The sequence below is a fragment of the Cylas formicarius genome, unplaced genomic scaffold (genome assembly GCF_029955315.1).
Source record: "Cylas formicarius isolate icCylForm1 unplaced genomic scaffold, icCylForm1.1 PGA_scaffold_3__17_contigs__length_32017465, whole genome shotgun sequence".
In the NCBI taxonomy this organism is placed as follows: domain Eukaryota; kingdom Metazoa; phylum Arthropoda; class Insecta; order Coleoptera; family Brentidae; genus Cylas; species Cylas formicarius.
This window is the reverse complement of record NW_026844326.1, coordinates 19,310,879-19,332,444: the sequence shown is the minus strand read 5'-3', so window position 1 is coordinate 19,332,444 and position 21,566 is coordinate 19,310,879. Positions and strand designations below refer to the sequence as shown.

At 33.7% G+C, this 21,566-nt stretch overlaps 2 protein-coding genes across 5 annotated transcripts in view; both read right to left on the bottom strand.

Moving 5' to 3' along the window:
* The window catches only part of LOC132698971 (myosin heavy chain, non-muscle), a 38,712-nt gene extending 25,491 nt beyond the window's left edge, over positions 1–13,221 (bottom strand). For all 3 annotated transcript variants that reach the window (XM_060665322.1, XM_060665321.1, XM_060665323.1), the window contains exon 1: positions 12,638–13,221. In XM_060665322.1, the coding sequence (XP_060521305.1) occupies positions 12,638–12,991 (354 nt within the window). In that variant the 5' untranslated portion in view covers positions 12,992–13,221. The remainder of the gene's footprint in view (positions 1–12,637) is intronic.
* Positions 13,222–15,150: 1,929 nt separating this feature from the next.
* Positions 15,151–21,229, bottom strand: LOC132698962 (protein CLEC16A homolog). 2 transcript variants are annotated; one of them, XM_060665309.1, is made up of 16 exons: positions 21,111–21,229; positions 20,686–21,064; positions 20,489–20,628; positions 20,288–20,436; positions 20,008–20,237; positions 19,725–19,951; positions 19,496–19,666; positions 19,137–19,436; positions 18,932–19,082; positions 18,695–18,877; positions 17,797–17,923; positions 17,587–17,737; positions 16,629–16,740; positions 16,377–16,578; positions 15,734–15,983; positions 15,151–15,676 (listed from the first exon to the last, which is right to left on the bottom strand). In XM_060665309.1, exons 2-16 carry the CDS (start codon positions 20,895–20,897, stop codon positions 15,267–15,269), a joined length of 3,015 nt encoding a protein of 1,004 aa, XP_060521292.1. In that variant the 5' UTR covers positions 20,898–21,064; positions 21,111–21,229; the 3' UTR covers positions 15,151–15,266. The 2 variants fall into 2 exon arrangements, with proteins under 2 accessions (XP_060521292.1, XP_060521293.1); XM_060665310.1 differs by lacking the exon at positions 21,111–21,229 and having other exon boundaries at positions 17,599–17,737; positions 20,686–21,049.
* Between the last annotated feature and the right edge of the window lie 337 nt (positions 21,230–21,566).

Below are 21,566 nucleotides of genomic sequence, written 5' to 3'. Positions count from 1 at the left end.
ACCTCTCACAATTAAGCTTAAAGTTTAAAATCCTGCTTTTTCCAAATTGTTACCCTCCCGATACCCCCTTCCAAATATTCCGAATTAAATTAAAAAATTATCGGAAACTATTTAGATGGTTTTGAGTCCCTCGTAAAATTTTTAAATATTTTCTTTGACCAAGTTGTTACCATAACCGCTTTCGATGCGCCCTCTAATGAACAGTATAAAAATCGACTTAAAAAATAATAAAAAACGCACATTGTTAGCCCACGATTATTAGTCTTATAGATAAAGATGGATATATATATACATAGCGTGGTATTTGACACTCAAGCGATAAAAGTAGCAAAATAAAAATTAATTATTTGTTTTTAATTTAGCCTTCAATGATGACAAAAGTTTGATGTGTTTGTTGTTTGATGTTATTAATTAATCTTATCAAAAAGTTGACATTTCATAATCGGCCAAAAGTTGTTAGCGAATTACGAAATATTTTGTGATGAATACGTTCACGCAGGGTAAGGAAATATTACATATTGGGGCAAAGGTGTGGAACGAAATATAAATTTAATAGATAGATATTTTTTAATACCTAGTTTTTTTCCTTTGGTGCTTATACATTTTCAACGCGAATAACTTTTATTATCATTTAATTTATTTTTGATATTTTTGAAGGGGGAGATTTCTAATTGTGATTACTATCTGTACTTGTACATTTGCCAAAAACCAAATTGACAAAAAAGAAAACAAATATCGAAGAACCTGAGTTACACAAAAATGGAAAAAATAAAAGGCGCAAATTCCTTGAAGTCAAAGGAATTTTGAGAATGACACTCTGCTAAAGTCGTTTTAAGTTTAATAATTCTGTAACAGTTTCATAATAATGATTTTAGCAAAACATTTTTTTTTGTATTTTCTCAATAGAATCGAATTTTGTTTTGTATGTTGTTTTCATTTTTCATTTTTTATTCACATTGAATTCCTCAGATTTCTTTACTTTTATTTCATTCTTACAATATAGAACCCAGCACATTTTTCTACTTTTTAGGCCCTGTACATCTCTAACATTTCTCCGCTTCCATTAAATAAGAGTATTTTCTTAAACGTAATGCCACGTATCAAACTGGACCATCCTGTATGTCGGCGGCAATACAGACAAGGTCGTTGGAATTATTTATCGATGAACGTCGACCAGATTGGAATGCGTTGTTGGTGAATACGGGTACGGTTTTTACCGAGAAAAAGTGCCGTTTTCTCGATTAAATTCGTTTAATTGGTCAAGACATGTTTCGATGTAATTCGAGAAATCTCATAACACCACATTTTAGCATTCACATTTGTGAGCGAAGTACCATTATGTACTTGAGAAGTGCCTACGGATTTTAGTAAGTATTGGTTTGTTTTGTGTTCATCAATTTTTGTCCACTCTTCCACTATTATTTCCAAGAATGTTTTAATCGCCACGCAAGCAAAGATTTCTCATTGACAAAAAAGGGTTGGGAGTATTTTATACTGAAATGGTTCTATACTGCATACATTTATAATCCGGCGGCGATCTATAAATACAGCGTAACTAAAACAGATGAACGACACCTACGGATATTAAAAAATCGTTAAAAATAACACCGAAAACTTTTATTTTTACTGGTGACTTATAGTCCGGGAGCCCTGGACCTTTTTTCAAAGTGATAAGCAACAAGCTAATTCTTTGGAAATCGTTTCATTTCATCAAGACGCCCAACCTTTTCCTCTACGAAAATTGTTGTATCAAGTAGCTAACTATACACGCAGGTATAAAATTATGTCAATTTAGTTACCATACCAAAATGATGAGCAACGGTTTAGTTTTTTAGCTAAATCTATATATTGAAATATATAATTTGAAATTAAATTTGACCTACAAGCAAATAGGTTTGGTATAGGGTGCTACCCCCTCAAAATTGTATCTATTATTTATTTATAAAAAGTGATGGGCAATATGCTAATTTTTTTACTGTAGCTTGCTAATAATTTTTATAAACAAATGATCACATTGTCCTACAAATAAACTGGTAGGATTTTTCAGTTTTCACTTTAAAGTTGTTGACCCCACGATAATAAGTTATTCATCAGCAACTGTAGGACAACAAAATTAAATGAAACCTTATGACATTTTCTGTCTAAATCAATTAATGTCCTACATAAAAATAGGTAGATTTCGCTAGTCCGACAAAAAATAGGTTGCAAGTTCGACTCTTGAACATTATTCCTGTTTAACATCCAAATTACGGTCTAACCTATAAATTTAGTTGAGCGATTAACTTTCTTTTTGTTTTAAAATGTTCCTACAGCCATTATCTATGATGCTGTTTTACACAAATGAGTTTAATTAAGTTGTTTCATTATTATTTGTAATTTAAGAAATCAACTTTTTTTTCATTTTTTTTTCACGACAGTGGATCGATAAACTTTTGAAAAAATAAGTGGGTGACTATATGGGTGAAGTGAAAGAGGAGAGGGTAAATAAATCAATTTTTTTTTCTGTTGACTTTAATCGATAACAAATAATGCGGTACACCCATTCATTATAATATAAGTAATAAGTAAGTGGAAATGGTAAATAAAATTGGCTTAGATTAATTTTGTTGTTAACATGAAATATTTACAGAATTTTATCGTCTCTCTTTTTTCACGAAAATTAGGTTTATCACGGTGTATATTACAAAGAAAACACTCCAAGATCACTTTCACAATTAAATGTTATAAAATAAAATTAATTAACACGTGTTGACAAGCCAAGTAAACAAAACTTTTTAATGCACAATGTATGTTGTATGCGTGTGCTGGATACGACGTTGCTATGTTACGCGCATGCGCGTTGATGCGAATATATACCGCCCATTTGATATAAGTATGTGTATGTATACATATACACGTTATTCGAATATACACGTATGTACATGTAACCACGTTTAAGTTAGGGGCAATTTTCTAAATTTTCCAAGGAAGGACTGAAAAAACCATTTTAATTGTAGGACAAATGTTGGCTTAGATTATTTATCTGATTATCTCAAAACTTAGTTATAAACTAAGCTGTTGCTGATCACTTTTACATAATAATCAATTTGACATGATTTGATACCTGCTCATTCTTTCAGCTACCTGTTTTGCAACTTTTCGCAAAATAATAGCTGGGCGTCTTATTAAAACGAATCCACTCACAAAAATCTAGACGGTTGCGGATGGTTTTTAAAAATAGCTTTGTACAACAACTTTAAAGTGTGGAATGTGTAAAAAATCCTACCAGTTTATTTGTAGGACAATGTGATCATTTCTTTATAAAAATTATTAGCAAGCTACAGTAAAAAATTTAGCATGTTGCTCATCACTTTTTATAAATAAATAATAGATACAACTTTGAGGGGGTGGTCACCCTGTAAAAAACCTATTTGTTTGTGGGCCAAATTTAATTTCAAATTATATATTTCAATATCTATAGATTTAGCTAAAAACTAAACTGTTGCTGATCATTTTGGTATGACAACTAGATTGACATAATTTTATACCTGCGTGTATATTTAGCTACCTGATACAACAATTTTCGTAGAGGAAAAGGTTGGGCGTCTTGATGAAATGAAACGATTTCCAAAGAATTAGCTTGTTGCTTATCACTTGGAAAAAAGGTCCAGGGCTCCCGGACTATTAGCAATTTCGATAGTCAAATGCCGATAACAATCGCGCAGATCTGATCTGGATGTTCCGCAAGGCACTGTAACGGGTCCACTTTTTTTTATTACCTGATATGTTGAAGATATTTTTAAATAATTAAATAATTTATAACTAATCGATTAATAATTAATTGGGTCACAACCTAAACATATACAGATAGTTCATAACTATTTTTGAATAACCCTGGTGATAATAAAACAATAAAATTCTCACTGGAACCTAGAATTCAAGCACAATCATTTTTGATATTTTTGATTAAAAAACAATTACAATTAACGAATTCTTAATTGCACTCTTTCTTAGACCTCATTCGTTAGTCGACTAATCAAAACTATAACTAGCATTGATGCTCTAATTTCTCTCGAAACACCTCCGTCGGCTATATTAATTAATCAACAGACAAATGGTCATACCAAGAAATGATGAATAAGGCGACGTTTTTTCGAAACCCCGAGATTTTATTGGTTAATTAATCCAATCGTCGATAATTCCTCGACGACACGTTGGCTATACCTACCGTTTCCCCCAATGCCTGGAAGTCTAGACTCTAGACACTATTCATATTCCGGGAAACTGCCTGATAATGGCGGACGTTGTATTTAAAGCGGCCAATCGACATCCTTGAGTAAGAAGTCCGACGCGCTTCGCCATTTTGTCTACGTTTTTAAGCAAGAAAAATATTTGAAGAATATTTGCGCATGTTTTCTTACTTTATAACTATGCCTTCAACATTGCCCAGACAATACTGAACATATTATTCCATTATTATTACTTCTGCTATAATCCCGATAGATTAGGTCGACGACATAAAAAATGAATACGTCGCTTTCAGCCATGAGCAGTAAAATGACAACCAAACTGATCAACGCTCTTCTACTACTACTCTATCAGTGGGTTCGCATATTGAAGGTATCAAAAATTTTACTAACAAATTTTGATCTGTTGGAAGAAGATCTGTATGTTTTTAAATAAAGATTGATATTTAAGAAAATTCCAATGTTTTATTAAAGAATCTGATCAGGTGAATATTACTTATTGTATAATTAATTTGTTTTTCTGTAGAAAAAAATCTAAAAATGTTACAAACTTGACACCCCTATTTCGAGATATGTATATTTTGGTTCAATTAATTATTCAAACTTAGTTTTAAAAAATCAACTACCTTTTTGTGGAATCTTCTCTGATTATAACATCAGGGTATTATTTTCAACAATATTTTAATTAAAAAAATCTATTTTCCAATTTTTTATCTACATTTATTGTTAACATTATATTTGAACCGTCAAAGTAAGAAATAGTTACACTCACAATAATAATAAAAAGACTTTATTATAACACATCAGAACCACATATCACAAAAGGCTAGCAAAACAAAAGAAAAACATTTAGGATTAAGTAGTTTCTATAAGGAAAATGTCTAATGGATAAAATTTGCTTCACAAATGAGTATTGCAAAAATATTTTTGTTTTTTTTTTTAAAACGGTGGCGTAACTACCATTTTCTTTTCTCTGAACTGAATATTCAACAAGTAGGTTAATTTTTAATGAAAGAACCTCCTGAACATAATAACATTCCAATGAAATCGATGGAGTATAACCGAATGTGACGATAAAAAAAAAGCACTCACGGGCAAATTTCAAAATTCTATTCAACGAGTGAGTAAGAGCGGTTGTTAATAATAAGTATTCAATTTGTGACGCAGCGAACCGTACAAGAATGTTGTTAAAGTGATAACCAGGTGAGGGGGGGGGGGGCAATCGAATTAACACGAAATCGATTCCAGACGTGCGAAACTTCCACGACATGGCGATGACACACCACGACACAACGCACCGTCAGAAAAGTTGCTTGCGTTAAATATGACACAAGACTACATAGGTAACAAACGAAAGAGGTTCAAATTTCTTAAAAACAAGAAAGATTTAGGTTTACTCTAACGGGTCAATAAAAACACAGAAATCTTTTCACCCTATATGCCGACGTTTCAGCCCCTCCAAACCCATACTACCACACTACTCCAAAAATAGTAGATACACATATACGTTATACAAAATAAAAAATTACAGTCGTAATAAGGAAGAAAAATAATGATCTTCCGCGGATGTCCCAAAATTTCACATAAACATTTAAATGGTCCTGGGCAAATTCTGAGAAAAAAGACTGTTACAAAAATGTCACAAGTAAGATGAAAAAGATAGTGAACGGTTCTTCTTCTAATATTTTTTTTTCATACACACAAATAGTTTAAAATCACCTGCCCAAATATTAAATCAGCTTTTGCATTCGTTTGTCTGTCTGTAGGTTAACAACTATTTGTTGTTCTTATCTATGGTTTATGTAACTTTTATTTTTTATATAATTTGAGTTCTCAATTATTTTATTTTTCATTGTAATTTAATTTTATTAAGTCATTCGGGTCGTTCCGACTAATCAAATTACATACAGGCCAATAAGGATCCCAACAAATAATCGGTCAAACAAATATAAACAAAAATGGTTAATTTGTCAACTATTAAATGTTTACACTGGTGTATTAGGTACTTAGCTCACATCCCCAGTAATTAACAGCATTGTAACTCATGGGCGGAGATTTCTAAAGAAATCAGAACGGGGTTTTTGAACTTCCTCTCGAATCAGTACACGAAATGATCCTATTGGAATTTGAAAATTTAACGCATCGAGTCGGAAATTCCGAAAAACAAAATTGTGCTAAATATCCGAAATGACGAACACATTGTTCCAGAAACGTAAACACAGTACAGGATGTTATTGCTTAAAGCTTTATACGGTCGACATTTTAACGTGATTCTCGGAAAATTGGCGAAAGCCTTCGGGCTTTCAAACATACCAACGGCTTTAACATTCCTTTCGCAAATATTTGTATTGCAAACAAAGTACGATGACTCGTATCGATATGCTAAGCCAATATTCAATATTAAAAAAAAAAAAGATATCTGATACCCAATCTCAATAGAATCAACCTTTCAACATTGGGAAAACTGCACCAAAATCGAACGTGTATGGCGGATCTTCAGGTAGAAATAAAACAACAAGTTCAAGGCTGTGCAAATTAAGGTGTGGAACGCGACGGTTTCGGATATTTTTTTCTTCAGTGATGCTTTATAAAATTGTCATAACTTTTGGTGCCGTCCCATTGCCCATGAAGGCGTACTTATTTATACAATTTATAATTACGTGGCACTGAGTATCATGTTTACATTTCCTCCTTGAGAATGAGATCGAGCTTTAGGTTTGCTTTCAGGGGCCTTCCGTTTTATAGTCTCAAAGACAAGGTAGCTCAAAGCTCAAGTTCCGTTAATTATTCCTTGTGAAGCATCCCCTATTTGTTAATATACATTTTCCTTTCTTCTGCTGAAACTAAGAGCAGAATGCTCTATAAGCACCTTAAATGCCTTAAAAAGCAGGCTTAACCTTAGGTCATTCCGCCTAAAAACTAACCCGCAATTTCCGTAATTAATTCCTTAGTTTTCAGAGCAGTATCACAAGTATATGAAGCTGAACCTCTCAGCTAACAATTAACAACACCTTACCTCCCTTCTTCTTTGAAATAATTTCTACTACGAGGATTAATAATTATACTTCGTTACAACTGATCACACAAAATAACCTGGAAACTGACCCCCACTTTGCCACCGCAGTACGTACAAACTGCGACCGATCAAATATCAAAAATGCTCAAAGAGCTTCAGAACCAGATTCTCTACTTACAAATGTAGTAGTATATTGTAGAAGAAAGGCGTCGAAAAATATCAACCCAACTAATAGAACACCGCAGAGATGAGTCAGATTTCTGTATTTTTCTTTCTAAAGCATTTTTCTATAGTAAAATACGAGAATATTTATTAACTATATGTTTTACAAAAAAGTAATGCAATGTCTTGAATATAAAACAAACAGATGTTGGATTTGGCTTTGTCTTTAAATTCAACAATAGTGTAGAAACAGTGAACTTTAAATTTATCTTTAAAAGATGTCACCAAAGACTACTGTCGACAGACATTTTCAATTTAAGGCAAGGTTTTCATAAATTACTGCCAAATCTGATCTTATAATAATTAATTATCAGAATTTTTAGAAATATACGCACGATTTTTGTGAATATGGAGCAGCTGTTGATACAACCAAACGTAATCGGATAAACCATGGCTGACAGCAATAGTTCTTATTGCTTGATTGCTTAATCTGTGATCGCTGACCACACCAAGTGGTTTAGATGAACTTCCATTCGTAATAGCTTTATTACTCCAAATCGTCAAGTGCTGGATCTTATTAAGATTAAGTTTTGTTCAATATTCAAGTGTACACCAGCCGTATTCAAATTCAATTTGTTCAACACCCAAGCAATATAAAGTGCGACACATATTCTCACCAATTTGGGAAGCAGTCATCCATTAGGGTGTGTACAGAGCATTTGCAGATTGCGACAGCGCTATAAAGAAGCCAAAAAACAGTGTGGGGATTTTTTTTAAAGACCTACAATCAAATGAAGAGTGAGGTAGTAAGGTAGATATTTTACATTACAAAATATTCATTCAAATCTCCACAGAAGTCTGATACTAGTATCAGTCTGAATAGAGGGTTCCTTAAAGCTGTAATGAAAACAAATTGATGTGATAAGCAAAAAGGAAGATATGAAAACTTTTATTGAGATCAATACGTTTCAAGGGACTATTACAGGATATGCAGCACAAAAGAAACTCGAGTCAATATCCAAGGCAATGTCAGGCTAGAAAAACTGCACACCGTTCAGGTTGGAACAACCAAATGAAAAATCAAAAACGCAGCCCGGAAATGCGCTCTGCTAATAACCATGGAAAAACTGATACCCTGTACATACAGGAAACGATAGAACAAAGAAACGAAGCTAAAACGTCACCGTGACGAACAAAAACCATCGAATAAGACGCGTGTCCGACTCTTTGTTCTTGCATCTTGTGAATGACGACGATACCATGGAACGTATTCCCGAAGATCGGCAACAATGCGCCTGGACATCGGAAGGCTGAGGTCGCGGGGGCGCGAGGTCACCGACCCAAACCGACGGGTATCAAAAAAATCCGGTCCCCACAGGTCAAGATCTCGAAAAAAGAAACTCCAAGGCCTGACCCTGCTTTCAGATTGTTTACGCGCCGAATGTATTTTTACTTATTGCAATTGGTCGTATTCGTGCAGTTATAATACGACCAAATATATAGTGCATTTATTGCGTTGACGTTTTAAGAATTTTACAGTACCTTAACCGTAGACCTTCGCAGGACTGTGGTAAAATCAATCCCAACAGATGTTTTTATTCTGCATTAAGTAGGTCTGCGGGGTATTTTCGAATAAGTACAAGGTGATATGTATCGTTCTTAAGAGTTTAATCTAAACTGCAATATGTTCGTATATATTACCGAAGTTTTTGATTGTGATCCTTCCAGTAAGTACATATTTACGTACCTGATTCTCGAGCTTTGACCCTGGATAGTTCAAAGGGTAAGGTACCTGTACTCTATTTATCTCGCAGGTAAGTTTGAAAAAAATCATTTTTGCCTTGTGTGCCTGTCGATTAACAACATTCTTCTTCTTCTACTTTTGTGTCTTCTACATAGTTCTTCGATTTGTAAACAACACCAGTCTTTTTTAAGAATATAGACTATATTCGCAGGAGATAAAGATGCGTCATAAGAATACAGATAAATATTTATTAGGATCTTACAATAAAACATATTTTAAAGGTTCCTGTTTTTTAACACTTTAAAATGTGAAGACCGAAAATGGAAAACAAGGCAGAATTTGAAGACGAAATGGAGATGGTAGTCGAACTTAATAACAATTTAGAAGATGAACTACCTCAAATAAAAAAACGGATCCCTTTGTCTTCGGATGCTAAACAAATTGTTTTGAATGTTTACAATTTTATAAGAAATTCAGAAGGGGAAGTAGGAGTAGCAATAAGAACTATATAGAAATGTAATGAAATGAAACGTAATAAATTGTTACTTGTTTGGCGTAAAAGATTGAAAAGATACTTATATCCCGCGTGTTAGTGTAGGTAGATCATTTTCTAGGACGGTCCTGGAATGGTTACGGCATCGGTTGCAAAAGCACTATATTTCTGGTCGAAGTACAGCAGTCCAATATCGGCAGTTGCGATTTTTGGTTCTTAGTGCACAATTTTCTCGTTAAACTGAAATGCATGAAGTTTACATATTATGCAACTGCTTTATGCGGGATTTAATTGAACACGTCGATTATATCTTTGTAAAGAAAGAGCAATTGCACAGATATGATTATGTGAAATTTGGATATTTATTAATACAGATATAAAAAAATAATTAAATTTACGAAAACGCGGTCGTAATATGGCAAAAGAAAATTCAGAGAATTTTTTATAGGGGTACGTATTCCGGATACTTTTGGTTTTCGCAATTCACCTAAAAAGTCAAATAATACTGTTAGGGTTGTGGAATTGAGCGGTCAATTGACCGAAATAAGTTTAAAAAACAATAAAATTATATTTATTTATATTGTGAGTTATAGGTAAATTGAACATCACAAACGCATAATAATATATTATAACATACAAATTATTATTAATTGAATGATGATAGATAATACTCTACACTTGATGTTTAAAAATTTTGTTCGAATTTGACTAGTCAACTAAGAAGCGTACTTAACGCTGTACTTATAAGATAACTATACCATTTTTTTATGTTCCCAAAATTTATAGAAATGCTCCCGCATCACTGACCTAAATCTACTAATAGGTAAGATAAAAAGGCGTGAACGCTAGTACAGCGGAAAAGATACCTGAATCATTAAATACATAAACCCATAATATTAATAACTTATACCGCGATGGGTGCTCGTGTACTTATACTTTGCATATAAAGATGCTTCAAGTAGTACTTTCCGTTTCGAAGAACCTCGAGCCAAGACGTACTTTAATTTGCATTGAATGCGGAACCGTGTCCAAATTTGAACATTTGCATAGAGCTTTTTATATGGCAGGGTCTGTCAAAAACTAAAAGAAAGCAGTCTTAGTCGTTACGAAAAAACAATTTCATATTTTTGATTCACAAAATTGAGAATTTTGTAATACCAACCCATTCGAATGTTTAAAACGAGAAAAGATATCGTGTACGCTACTGAAAAATAAAACGCTTTGAGGGTTTTACCTGACGCCCAATGGAACCACGCATTCCTTACATTTTAACGCATGAAACGAAAACATTCATTTTGCTCGTTTACTAATAAAAAAAATCGCTTCAATAAATCACCAACGATAACCAATCGCGTCCGTTTCGACCACATATTCATAAAGAGGAAAAATTAATTACGTCAAAAACTAATTTTAACTAAAATTCTTATTGTCATGGAACACTTCCATTGGGTGTTTATACAGTACTCGTTTATATTCCACCGCGCTCCTGGTGTCGTCCGTAAAACGACTAGTACTGTACAAAGTGACAGACTGTAAAATTCTATTTTGGGATTTCAGAGATCTATATAGTTTTGTCTATGCGAAATACCGACGCGGTCATTTCAAAGCAACAGAACCAACGGAAATCGCACCAGGTGCTTGGGGCCATTTGTTATTCAAATTTCCAAAATAACATAGAGGTGCCGGCACGTCGACAAATTACGACATGATCCGAATTTGTTAAACCTAAAATTCTAAAAGAAATCATTTTTCGGCGACGGTTTTGGATAAACCCAAGTTAACTTAAATCTGTTTTGCAGCGCTTGTATACTTTAAAATAATAACTTCAAATATTCAACATGGCAAGAACGAAAGCGGTGACATTTCGCATTTCTTGCTTACTAATTATAATAACAGTCTGTTGTCATTGCAATGTTGTTTAATTATTAATTATAATTGCAAATTGTGCAGAGTACATTTATTGTTCATACTTCTCTTGAAAATAGTCTTAAAAAATTCCCGAATACTCTCTGGTACAAATATTATGTATTTTGTTGATGTACACCTAATAAGACCATCAAAATTTTTCTTGACAGTATAATAATGCCCAATCAGAAAATCAATACACTCTACCAACTATGACAGAATTCGACGTTTTTGTAAACAAACGAAATCGTTATTTGTGGAAATACGCGATTTTTATCTTATCAGCTAACAACATTTCCCGACATTAACCATTAATATCTATAAATAACTATGAACATTAATATAGTGGGAACGAGGTAGCAAGTGTTAAAACAAAATATGGCAACAGCTTCACGATATTGAAGACAGAACATCTAACCTCAATATTTTGTATTTTGGACACTGTTTTTCACATTTTTATTTTTTTCACCTATAACAATACCACTTTTGATAATTTATTTAAATTAAAAATATAAGCATTCACAAACGCAGCAGATGCTGAAATTTAATCCCTTTTGTTATCAGTTCAAACCATAATGCGAAGCCATTTACTACTTCCTAACATCTTAATTACCCGGTTTAGGAACATAATTATTACTAAGGTAATTACACTAAACGAGTTAAAATTTCATAACCGAAGTGAATTCTTTAGGAAAAATTAAAGTCAGTTTAAATTTCATGAAAATCATTGGTCCTGTTATTTCCTAGAATCGCTCATTCTGTTTTCTGTTCTTCATCTGTTCGGCAAAATATTTGCGCTAAGCTCAAGTTTTTTCGGTGTAAATATCGAGATTTCCAAATATTTTTTGTCTTTTGATACCTTAAAAACAGAAAAAATTGATTGATTGATGAATTGATTGGTTTTCTGAATTTTTACGCAAACGTGAAGCGTATATTTGGCATGACTCCTTCCGAGGAACAGGTTCCAAAACAAAAGGACTTAATAGTTGTTACACGCGTGCGGTGCCGGTCACCGATTATTTTCGTCTTCGTCTCCACTAACCATTTGAAAATGCAAACAAGAATTGATTCGAAGGTTATACTGTACTCACGTAAATCAGGCCTGAATAATATCTGTCCTTAAGGTTGTGCAGAACACATGCCTCATTGAGGCACGTCAGTTCTGCCATATCCTCCACCTTGTCGAACTTTGGCGGGTTCATTTTTTGGATGTCGTCTCGGACTACCGTTGCCCTTTTACCGGTTTCCTGAATTTCCACCTCGACCTCGTCGCCTTTTTCGCCTTTGATGCTCGCGGCGACAAAACCCTGAGTCTCGTGGGGTACCCACACGAGCCTCTTTTGAGTCCATTCTGCTTGGGTGGCAGGATCATTGTAATTATTCCTGTCCACACACAAATATTTCAGTTCAGGATCGTAACGATCCTTTGCATCCGCGTCGGCCATGGTTCAAGAGGAATGTAAAAACAAAAAAATCGCCACTCTCTCGCACTAGACGAAGTCGACTGTTCTGCAGACTGACGCGCCAAATGTCACCGTATTGGGTAAACGAGCATCGGAGAGCACTAGATCGGAAATAATTCTGAGAAATAACGCGATTTTTGTGTTGGGATTTTGTAGATTTGTCGCGAGACAATTGTAAGTAAACGCAACCGGTTTCCGTCGTGTGCTGTTGCGGTCTGTGAAATGTCAGTAGCGAAGTTGTTAACCGTCGCTCGGCCGCGCCCGATCATTACCGGCTGAGTCAATGTGCGAGGTTGTCACGTTCAATTTATGTTTTGAAATTTTGCAAACAATTAAAGGTTTTTTTGAGGGAGTTGTAATAGAACCATTTAAAACAAATTTACAATAATAGTTTAACCTATGTTCCAGTTTTTTTCAAATTCAGTTAGGAAGAACAACTATCCTTTGGAAGTATTTATATTGAGAATAAAATAGTAAAAACTGATCACCGCGGCAATGCCGCTTGTACATATTTTGCCCATAAAGATTGGTCCATGGACAATGGCGCCAATAATTCCTTAAATTAAAAAGGCCCATGATGTCTAAACAGCATTCTCCTTCTCCGAGTACAATATTATAAGTTTTAGTTTTCTATTAATAATTTTGTGAGAGGAGAGATTGAAATGAGTAAAACAAAACAATGTTAATTTTAATTTCCAAAATCAGTTAATTTAACGGTTTCCAATATCATGATAAATCCGTTAAGAGCTATGTATGTATATCATGCTGTGTCTATACCGATGTGGTGACGAATCGCAATGATGTCACTTTTGCACCTGTTTTTTTGATGTGGTAGGAGAGCATTATTGAAATTTAGTTGACTGTCGTTTTGATTAAATATTTTCTTGCTGTTTTGTTAATTTAATTCACATAAATTGCAATCTTTATATTTTCAAATATAGTTGAATGGGTTCTAGTTGGTCAGAGCTATTCGCAATTCGCGAAGAATTTCTGTCGCGATAAATTGCAATACACTTTTTACATCATGAAATTCTCTGGCGTACATTTTGTTAAGTCTGACAAATGCTTTTAAAAAGATGAATATATATTATATTGTTTTAATATCTTTACGAGAACAGCAGAATAACCGTTGCATATGAAATATACGAAAAAAGTTAAAACCGAAATTTACGGATATTACTCTGTACGTAAACTTACGTTATATCCGCTTTTGAAGATTGTTTCCCTTTAGACGCAAACGCATTTTTGTTTAAGGGTTTCCCTATTAGAGTAATTTTCTGATCATTTCCAAAGTTCTTTTCCAAACTCTTCAAGATTTTCGCGACACTTATTTTTGATTTGCTATCGGACATCATTCACTGTCATTTTGTTGCGTCTAAGATTACGATATAACAATGCACAAAAATCGTAATTTTTGAAATCCTGAAAATTGCGGGGTCGGTGAAATTTTTCACTGCTGCATTTTTTCCAATTTAAAAACCAGAAAACTAAAAAATGTTTGTGCGCTGTTTAAGAAAACAATGGCGAAAAGTACTTTGCGACATTTAACCTGACATTTTACTTGCCGCCTATATAGTCAAACTTAACCAGTACTTAGATCAAATTTTTTAAAATATGTTGCCCAAGTAACCCCTCTGTATCTTTACCATTTCGTTACTTACTGAAAAGCTAATATTTTTAAATACATACATATACGAGGCCAGGTCAAACACTTAATCACATTAAAAATATATATTTTGTTTTAATCACGGCCTTTTTCAAAAAGTGGTTAAAGAGCTATTTTAAAAAACAATCAAAAATTCTCATTTTTGTTCATTTACCTCATTTTTAATTAAGTAAAAAGGATATGAACAATCTGTTAACAGTAAATACCAAAAGCTTGGCAGGCTTGTCGATTTATGATTACTTGGAAAATTTCTGTGGGCCCGCAATCTTGCTATTTTGGATTTCTTGATAAAGTTTTATGCAAAATTAGGTACAAAAACACACAAAATGATTTGATGATGATTTCGGAAAGCAACAAAAAATAAAATGAAAAAGTGTGATAAAAAATAGAGGTTATCATTAAGTACAAAACTTCTCTCTAAATTAACGGATCCCGCGAAGTTTTTACACAATAATAACACAAATTAAAATCGTCAATTTATTTATAACTGAGTACGATTCTCCGGTTTACTTACAAAATTATTCAACAAAGTGCCAAAGCTGCTAGCTGAATAAAAAAAATAATTTTACTATAATTTGCAAAAAACAACAGTTACGCTGTCTCAATATTTGCTATCTTTTCGTCCCGCTTCACGGCTCCTATAAACGACGTCTCTTCGGATATCACAGAAGCATCAGAAGTTATCGATTCAGTTTTAGATACGATTTCATTACTTGAGCCCGCAACATTTGCATTCGATGAGGTTGAAGGTTCACTTTCGGACCTGTTCTGGGGCCGTGGCAGGATACTTACTTTCGGTGCCATATCTATAATCAACCCCCGCCCTTTCTTCATCAACTCCAAAGGTATTTCTTCGGATCTTGGTCTGGGCATACGAGGCGAACCCTCTCGAGATTTGACACGATTTGCTGAACTGTCGCGAGATTTGGTTTCTCTTTTTATGTTGCTTGTCGATTGCGCGTTTTGCTTTTTCAAAGCCGATAATCGATTGGGGCTTTCACCTACAATAATCGACAGATGTTTCTTTCAGTGTTTGAACCCATTTGAACCTATTTTACCTTCTCTGTGTCTTCTGGTCTCATCAGCTTTATGTATTACACCAGGTGAGTTTTCTCTTTTAGGTGCTGCGAAACCGGGTACTCTATTGACACCAAATAAAGGTCTATTCTCGCGGATACCCCTTCCCGTTATTCGGGAAGCATATAAACCTTGACCTGTATAAGCTGGACTGGGAGGGCCAGACTGACCCGGAATTTCCAACAAGCGGGCGATGTGCTGCATCTTCTTCTGCCTGGCTTTTATTCGACCCTGACCAAATAAATAAAGGCTTTTAATAAATAAATCCATTTTTAAAAAATAGAACATTCTATATATTTTCAACTATTCTCTCTTCTCATATTTGACTTCGGTAACCAAAAAATTTGCATACAATTTTAAAAAATATCTTCAATATTCAATTTGCCATGTTACAAAATTAATCTAAATGCAACGGTGAGTTGAAAAATACAATAATACAAACAGCATTTTATATGAAATATCAAAGGCTTTTTGAGGAAGCGGCAACCTCGCACTGCTGTACATGCGAGCGTCATTTCACATCAAAGTTGCGACATTGCCACTTGTTCGAGAATGAAGAGGGCCCTTCAATATTTTGCCACCACCTACTAATTAAAGAACCACTTATTTTTTAAGAGGATGTACCTTGGTTAATCTCTGTTTGGCGGCCATACACCTGATGTTATCGTCAAAAAGAAACTTTGCACTGAGCAACGGTATCCTATTAGTGGTCGCACCTGAGATTGGCCTATGAATGGTAATGTGTAAACATCGAGAATCGTCTTTGTCGCCGGTTACTTCAATGTCTTGAAGAAATCCAACCAATTTCGCCACACCCCAACCTAACCTATAATTTTCGCATTTTTAATTTTGGAGCTTTGATTTAATACAACAAACCTTTTGTTGTCGGGTTCTACCAAAATAAGCTGCATTACGTCAATAACTAAAAACCGCCTCAATTTTGTCCCATCTTTATACAGGACAGTGCACGCAATTAAATCTGAGTTGTCTGAAAAAAAGAGGTGGTTTCATGATCAGTTCTTTTCCGTCAAGTTGCCTGTGAATAAGACAATCGCCAGTCTAAATTTGCGCAAGCAACTACCTCTGCAAATTATAATTACTGTATACTACTTTAAAAGTTTCTGAAAATGGCCACAGACTTTTCAGTGACAATGGGCTTATTTCCTTTAAGAATTATTTGTAATTTAAAATTTTTAAAACTCACGCAACCTGCGACGTCATAATACACTAGAGATAAATATAAAATCGAAACACAGGCAAATGTTTCATAAATATTTAGATTTATTAAAGAGTAAATGAGATAAGTCATAAGTGATATGTAGTAGCGCAAGTATATATTCAAGTGAGAAAACACCGGGAATAAAAATGTAAGTCACATCTCATAGAGACTTGTTTGTAGAACTTCTATTAATATAACGAATTGGTGTCTTGTTCTTTGAGATTTATTTAAATTTAGAATTATTTATGAGCACAGATGTCCTGTATTTTACCTATATATAGAAATCTACTTATTCAAAGGGCTAAAGTTCATTTTGCCTTTAGTGACATGTGATGACAGATTTAGTAAATGAGTGGACTGACCAAGTTTCTTGCAAAACCCATCATCTAAAAGGATATTAATAAATACATTATTTTTCTCACTGCCGAATAGCCTAATGTTAGGAAACACAAAATCCAAAAAGCACTGCAGCTATCTCGAATCAGCTTTTGGACGTGGTGTTTGTCCTGCATTTACTCTTTTTAGGCACACAACACAATAACACACATACAAGACAGCGAGATGTGGTCATCAAAAGCATAGGAGATTGTGTTATTCACAAGGCTTGAGACACACAACGAGATATACTCAGGTCCAGGGCTTGATCGATCTGCACACAGCTTTGAGGATTCGTTAATGGCAGTTGTGTTTCTGGTTCGCTGTTTAGTACCAACACTGTACTGCGCATCAGAAAAAACAGGCGGATTGCTCTTCTAGCTTTCTCACTCTGAAACAAGAAACTATTTACTCAATCGCGATTTGCAAAAGTCAATATGCGTCAACTACCTCTCCACAGGGTAGCCTTTTGATAAAATCAATACCAGTCATTGGAGTTCCAGTAGGAGGTAAAAGAATGGCGCTGTCCATACATAACCATTCTACATTTAACAACCCGCGCGACATATCACAGTATCTGAAAAATCGTCATTGGGGGTAATGAACTGAGTACTACCCTAAAATTGATAACTAAAGCTACACTGAAGGAATCAGTTTTGAGCTAAATGATTTTCTTATAAAGAAAATTTGCAAAAATACTCCTGAAATAAGCCTAAAACTAACCTAAACTTCTGTATTTACCATTTTTACATATTGTACAGAGTGCGAGATGTATTTGAGAAAAAAAACAGAGACACGTTTTAATTGCAGAAGGAAAGTATTATACAGGGTGGTCCATAAGAACATTACGATATTTAAATAGTCAAGATAATAGTATTTTTATTTTTTCTCAAAAATCGCAATCGTAAATAACAAAAAGAAGAGGTTAAAAAAGCTATTATCAGAAAAAATTCAAACAATAGCCTGCCACTCGATTTAAAAACATTGAATTTCTGTAAAAACGCAACAATTTATTCACTTATTAGAGGTAGGACGTACCAAGGCAGTAGCGCAATGAAAAAACAACTCAATTTCTTGTTGGTAAATACTTGGTGCCTTCTTTACATATAAACTTTTATTCTTTTCTTGATACAAATAACCACATCCTCAAAATATTGATCTATTAAATAATTTATAATTTTATAGTATTTACATCGGTTTTCTAGACAATTGATTTTGTAAAATTCAAAATTGTGTTTATAAGTAAGGAAATGTTTATACCTAGTATATCTGCAACTTAAAGCATTTACAAATCTGCTTTGATCAATGGATTTAAAAATTATTTGAGTGGGTGACTGAATATACTCACTCATGTTCAAACATATCTAAAAATATTTCTTCACTTTTATAAAAATTTCTTAGCAGTGCCATACTTTGGGACTTAGCAGTCTCTATTGACAACTTGTGTTGGTCAATTAAAATATTTTTGCCATCATACAGCACAATTTGCATAAGCACCTTTAAAGCAAGTTCTAGGGTCACCAACCTTACCCTAAAATACAGATTTGAAAAATTGAAGAATATAAGCCTTGTTTAGGTTACTTACCTGCATGTCGGTTGACAAGATAAACTTATTATATACAGCAGTTTCTCAACAAGGAATGTATTGTAGCAATATCTTACTTCTTTAGATATAGATTTTGAAATAAATAACTTTTTTGGCCTCAAAATATATTCTATAATATCAGATGTTACTCCTATAAATGTTGTTTTTAACTTAAATTTAACTTTATATGAAATGAAAGACAAACCCTTATTGTTTGCCATAGCGTACAATAAACATAATGCAAATAATGCTGTATAATCGTTTTCCAAACAATCTAGTGAGTTATAAATTGTTTCCAAGAAAGGCTTTTCCATTACCCCAGTGTCGTTTAGCGAGGTACTTGCTAATCTTTGCTTTTCTTCATCTGTAATGTTCTTTTGATCTTCTATCAGATTTTCGCTAGAACTGGAGCTTTCTCTAGAACTTACAGCAATCACAGAATCATTTAAACTTTCGTCTAGAGCTTTCTTTTCATTTTCATAATGTTCCAGTAATTTGGCAACTCCTAAAAGGACAAATCAAATGAATTGTTCATAAACAATAAAAACATTTCCAAATTGAAACCTTTTTCAAATATATTTTTGTCCGTTTTTAAAATAATCCAGGCCAGTGTCTGCACCAAAGGTGCATGGGATATGATCAGAAAAACTTGAGACAGTAGAAACAATGATACCACACAAGACACTTTTCCATTAGCAGGATCATTCATTTTGGGTGAGTCATTTATTAATGATCCTAAAAAAATTTCAATTTAGTTGTATCAATTTTGCTATATAAATTATTTATAATGAACCTTTCTGTAAAATTTTTATTACACTTTGATCCCCGCTTTCTGAATATGTTGGCCTTCTATATGAGAGCAAGGAATAAATATACAGTGGCAATAGCAACTTGTGAAGCAAATGATCTGTTAAAACGTGATTTAAATCAGTTATGTTAAGACAAAGTATATCATTTAGATAATGTAGATGATCAAGGTGTTCTGCAACCAAATCAGCAAGCCGGTTTTGAGACTGGTGACTGAAAATCGCAAATACAGCATAACACGTAACAATATTATATGTTTCTAAATTTACTCAGCATCATTTCTCACACAAGTGTCTAGTTCCTGGATATGTTTCCCAATAAACCAAACTATATTAGAAAAATAAGGAGCAGCAGTTCGATCTCTTATAAAGGCTAACATGCTTGCATCATCTACTTTGTAGACATTCAGTGTTAAGGTTCTTACAGCTATTCTAACCATCGATTCTGGATGATTAAAGAATTTTATTGCTTCAGTATACAATGGAAAGTCATTTGTGTGCTAAAATAATTTGACATATAGATGCCATAACTAAGTAAAATAATACTTACTTCATTATAAAAAAAATGAATTGTATGGGCATTGAGTTTTAAACTAAGTGTTTTTAAAAATGAGATGTAATAGGCCATAACTTCTTCGTCAGAGAAGTCAAATTTGTGTACGATTATTGAATTCACATGATTGTTTGAGAGAAGGTAATCTAAAAAATGTCTAAATGTTAAACTAAATTAATATGCACTTATAACACTTACACAATGAAGTTTCATTACGTATATTTTCAAACAAAATATTTAAAGTCTGTAGCAACTGAACACATACATAGTTCGAGCCTCCGCTTCTTTGCCTCATAATTCGTAAGAAAAATGATAACATATTTTTTTCAAGGAAGAAACTATAATGAAAACGAAAAAAATTAATTTAAGACCAGTATAACTAATAACTTGCTTACTCAAATACAGAAGAATCATTTTGGTCACCCCAAATTAAAATCTCAGCAATAGATCGTAAAGTTTCCACTAACAATCCTCTGTTATGTTCAGATACAGTTTGATTTCTTGAAAGAACATTATATAAATATTTTAAATGCTCCAAGGAATGGGGGTTTTTCGGACGACCCCATCCACCACCAAACCAACTTCTGCTTCGAAACATTTCGTGCATTTAAACAAAAATTATATCACATAATATACACTAAATCCTTGAGTGGCTTAATAGCACTAACATCTCGCAATAGACAATATGTTAATTTGCTTCTCTTAGCGTTAAAAAAAAACACTCATTTATTTACTTTATAACAGCAATTATTAATATATCAAACGACCTAAAAACTGAAATTTTTATTTTCTAAGCAAGTACTTTTCTTCGTGTTATTACTCTTGGACATGAATTTGACGGCTTAACTTCCTCTTGCAGAATATGATAGAAGTAAAAAAGAAGAATCAAAGTTTTCTAAATTAGCCCAAGATTTGATTCTGTCGTGAGCATTGCACATGGCGGTTTAACCTCCCTTGTAATTGTCCCCAAAATTTTGAAATTGGTTTCCACTGAGCGGATTTAGTGTGTTTTCGTGCTTAGTGATGTTTTAAAGTTGTAATCGTTGTCGGTTCCGCTGTTTTTTCCTGTTCACGCCGGTATAGAGGCCAAATCGGCCCAGATGTTCCGCGGCGGAAGACGTTTTTTGTTATCGGTGAAAGAACCCCTTTTTTTGTTGAAATTCCATTTTGTGTATGTTAATCAACCTGGAGGATGATGTACTGGTCCAGACCCTTCTCGTAGAAAGGCATCCTTTAGGATTTTTGAATTATGTTCACAGTTGTCGTAAGCTGGCCG

Excerpts from the sequence above, each read along its gene's own strand:
- LOC132698962 (XM_060665309.1), bottom strand. The coding sequence starts at position 20,897 with ATGCACGAAATGTTTCGAAGCAGAAGTTGGTTTGGTGGTGGATGGGGT. Across the intron at positions 19,667-19,724 it reads AATAAAAATTTTACAGAAAG|GATCATTAATAAATGACTCA; the intron begins GTTCATTATAAA and ends AAATTTTTTTAG. Across the intron at positions 15,677-15,733 it reads GACCAGAAGACACAGAGAAG|GTGAAAGCCCCAATCGATTA; the intron begins GTAAAATAGGTT and ends CGATTATTGTAG.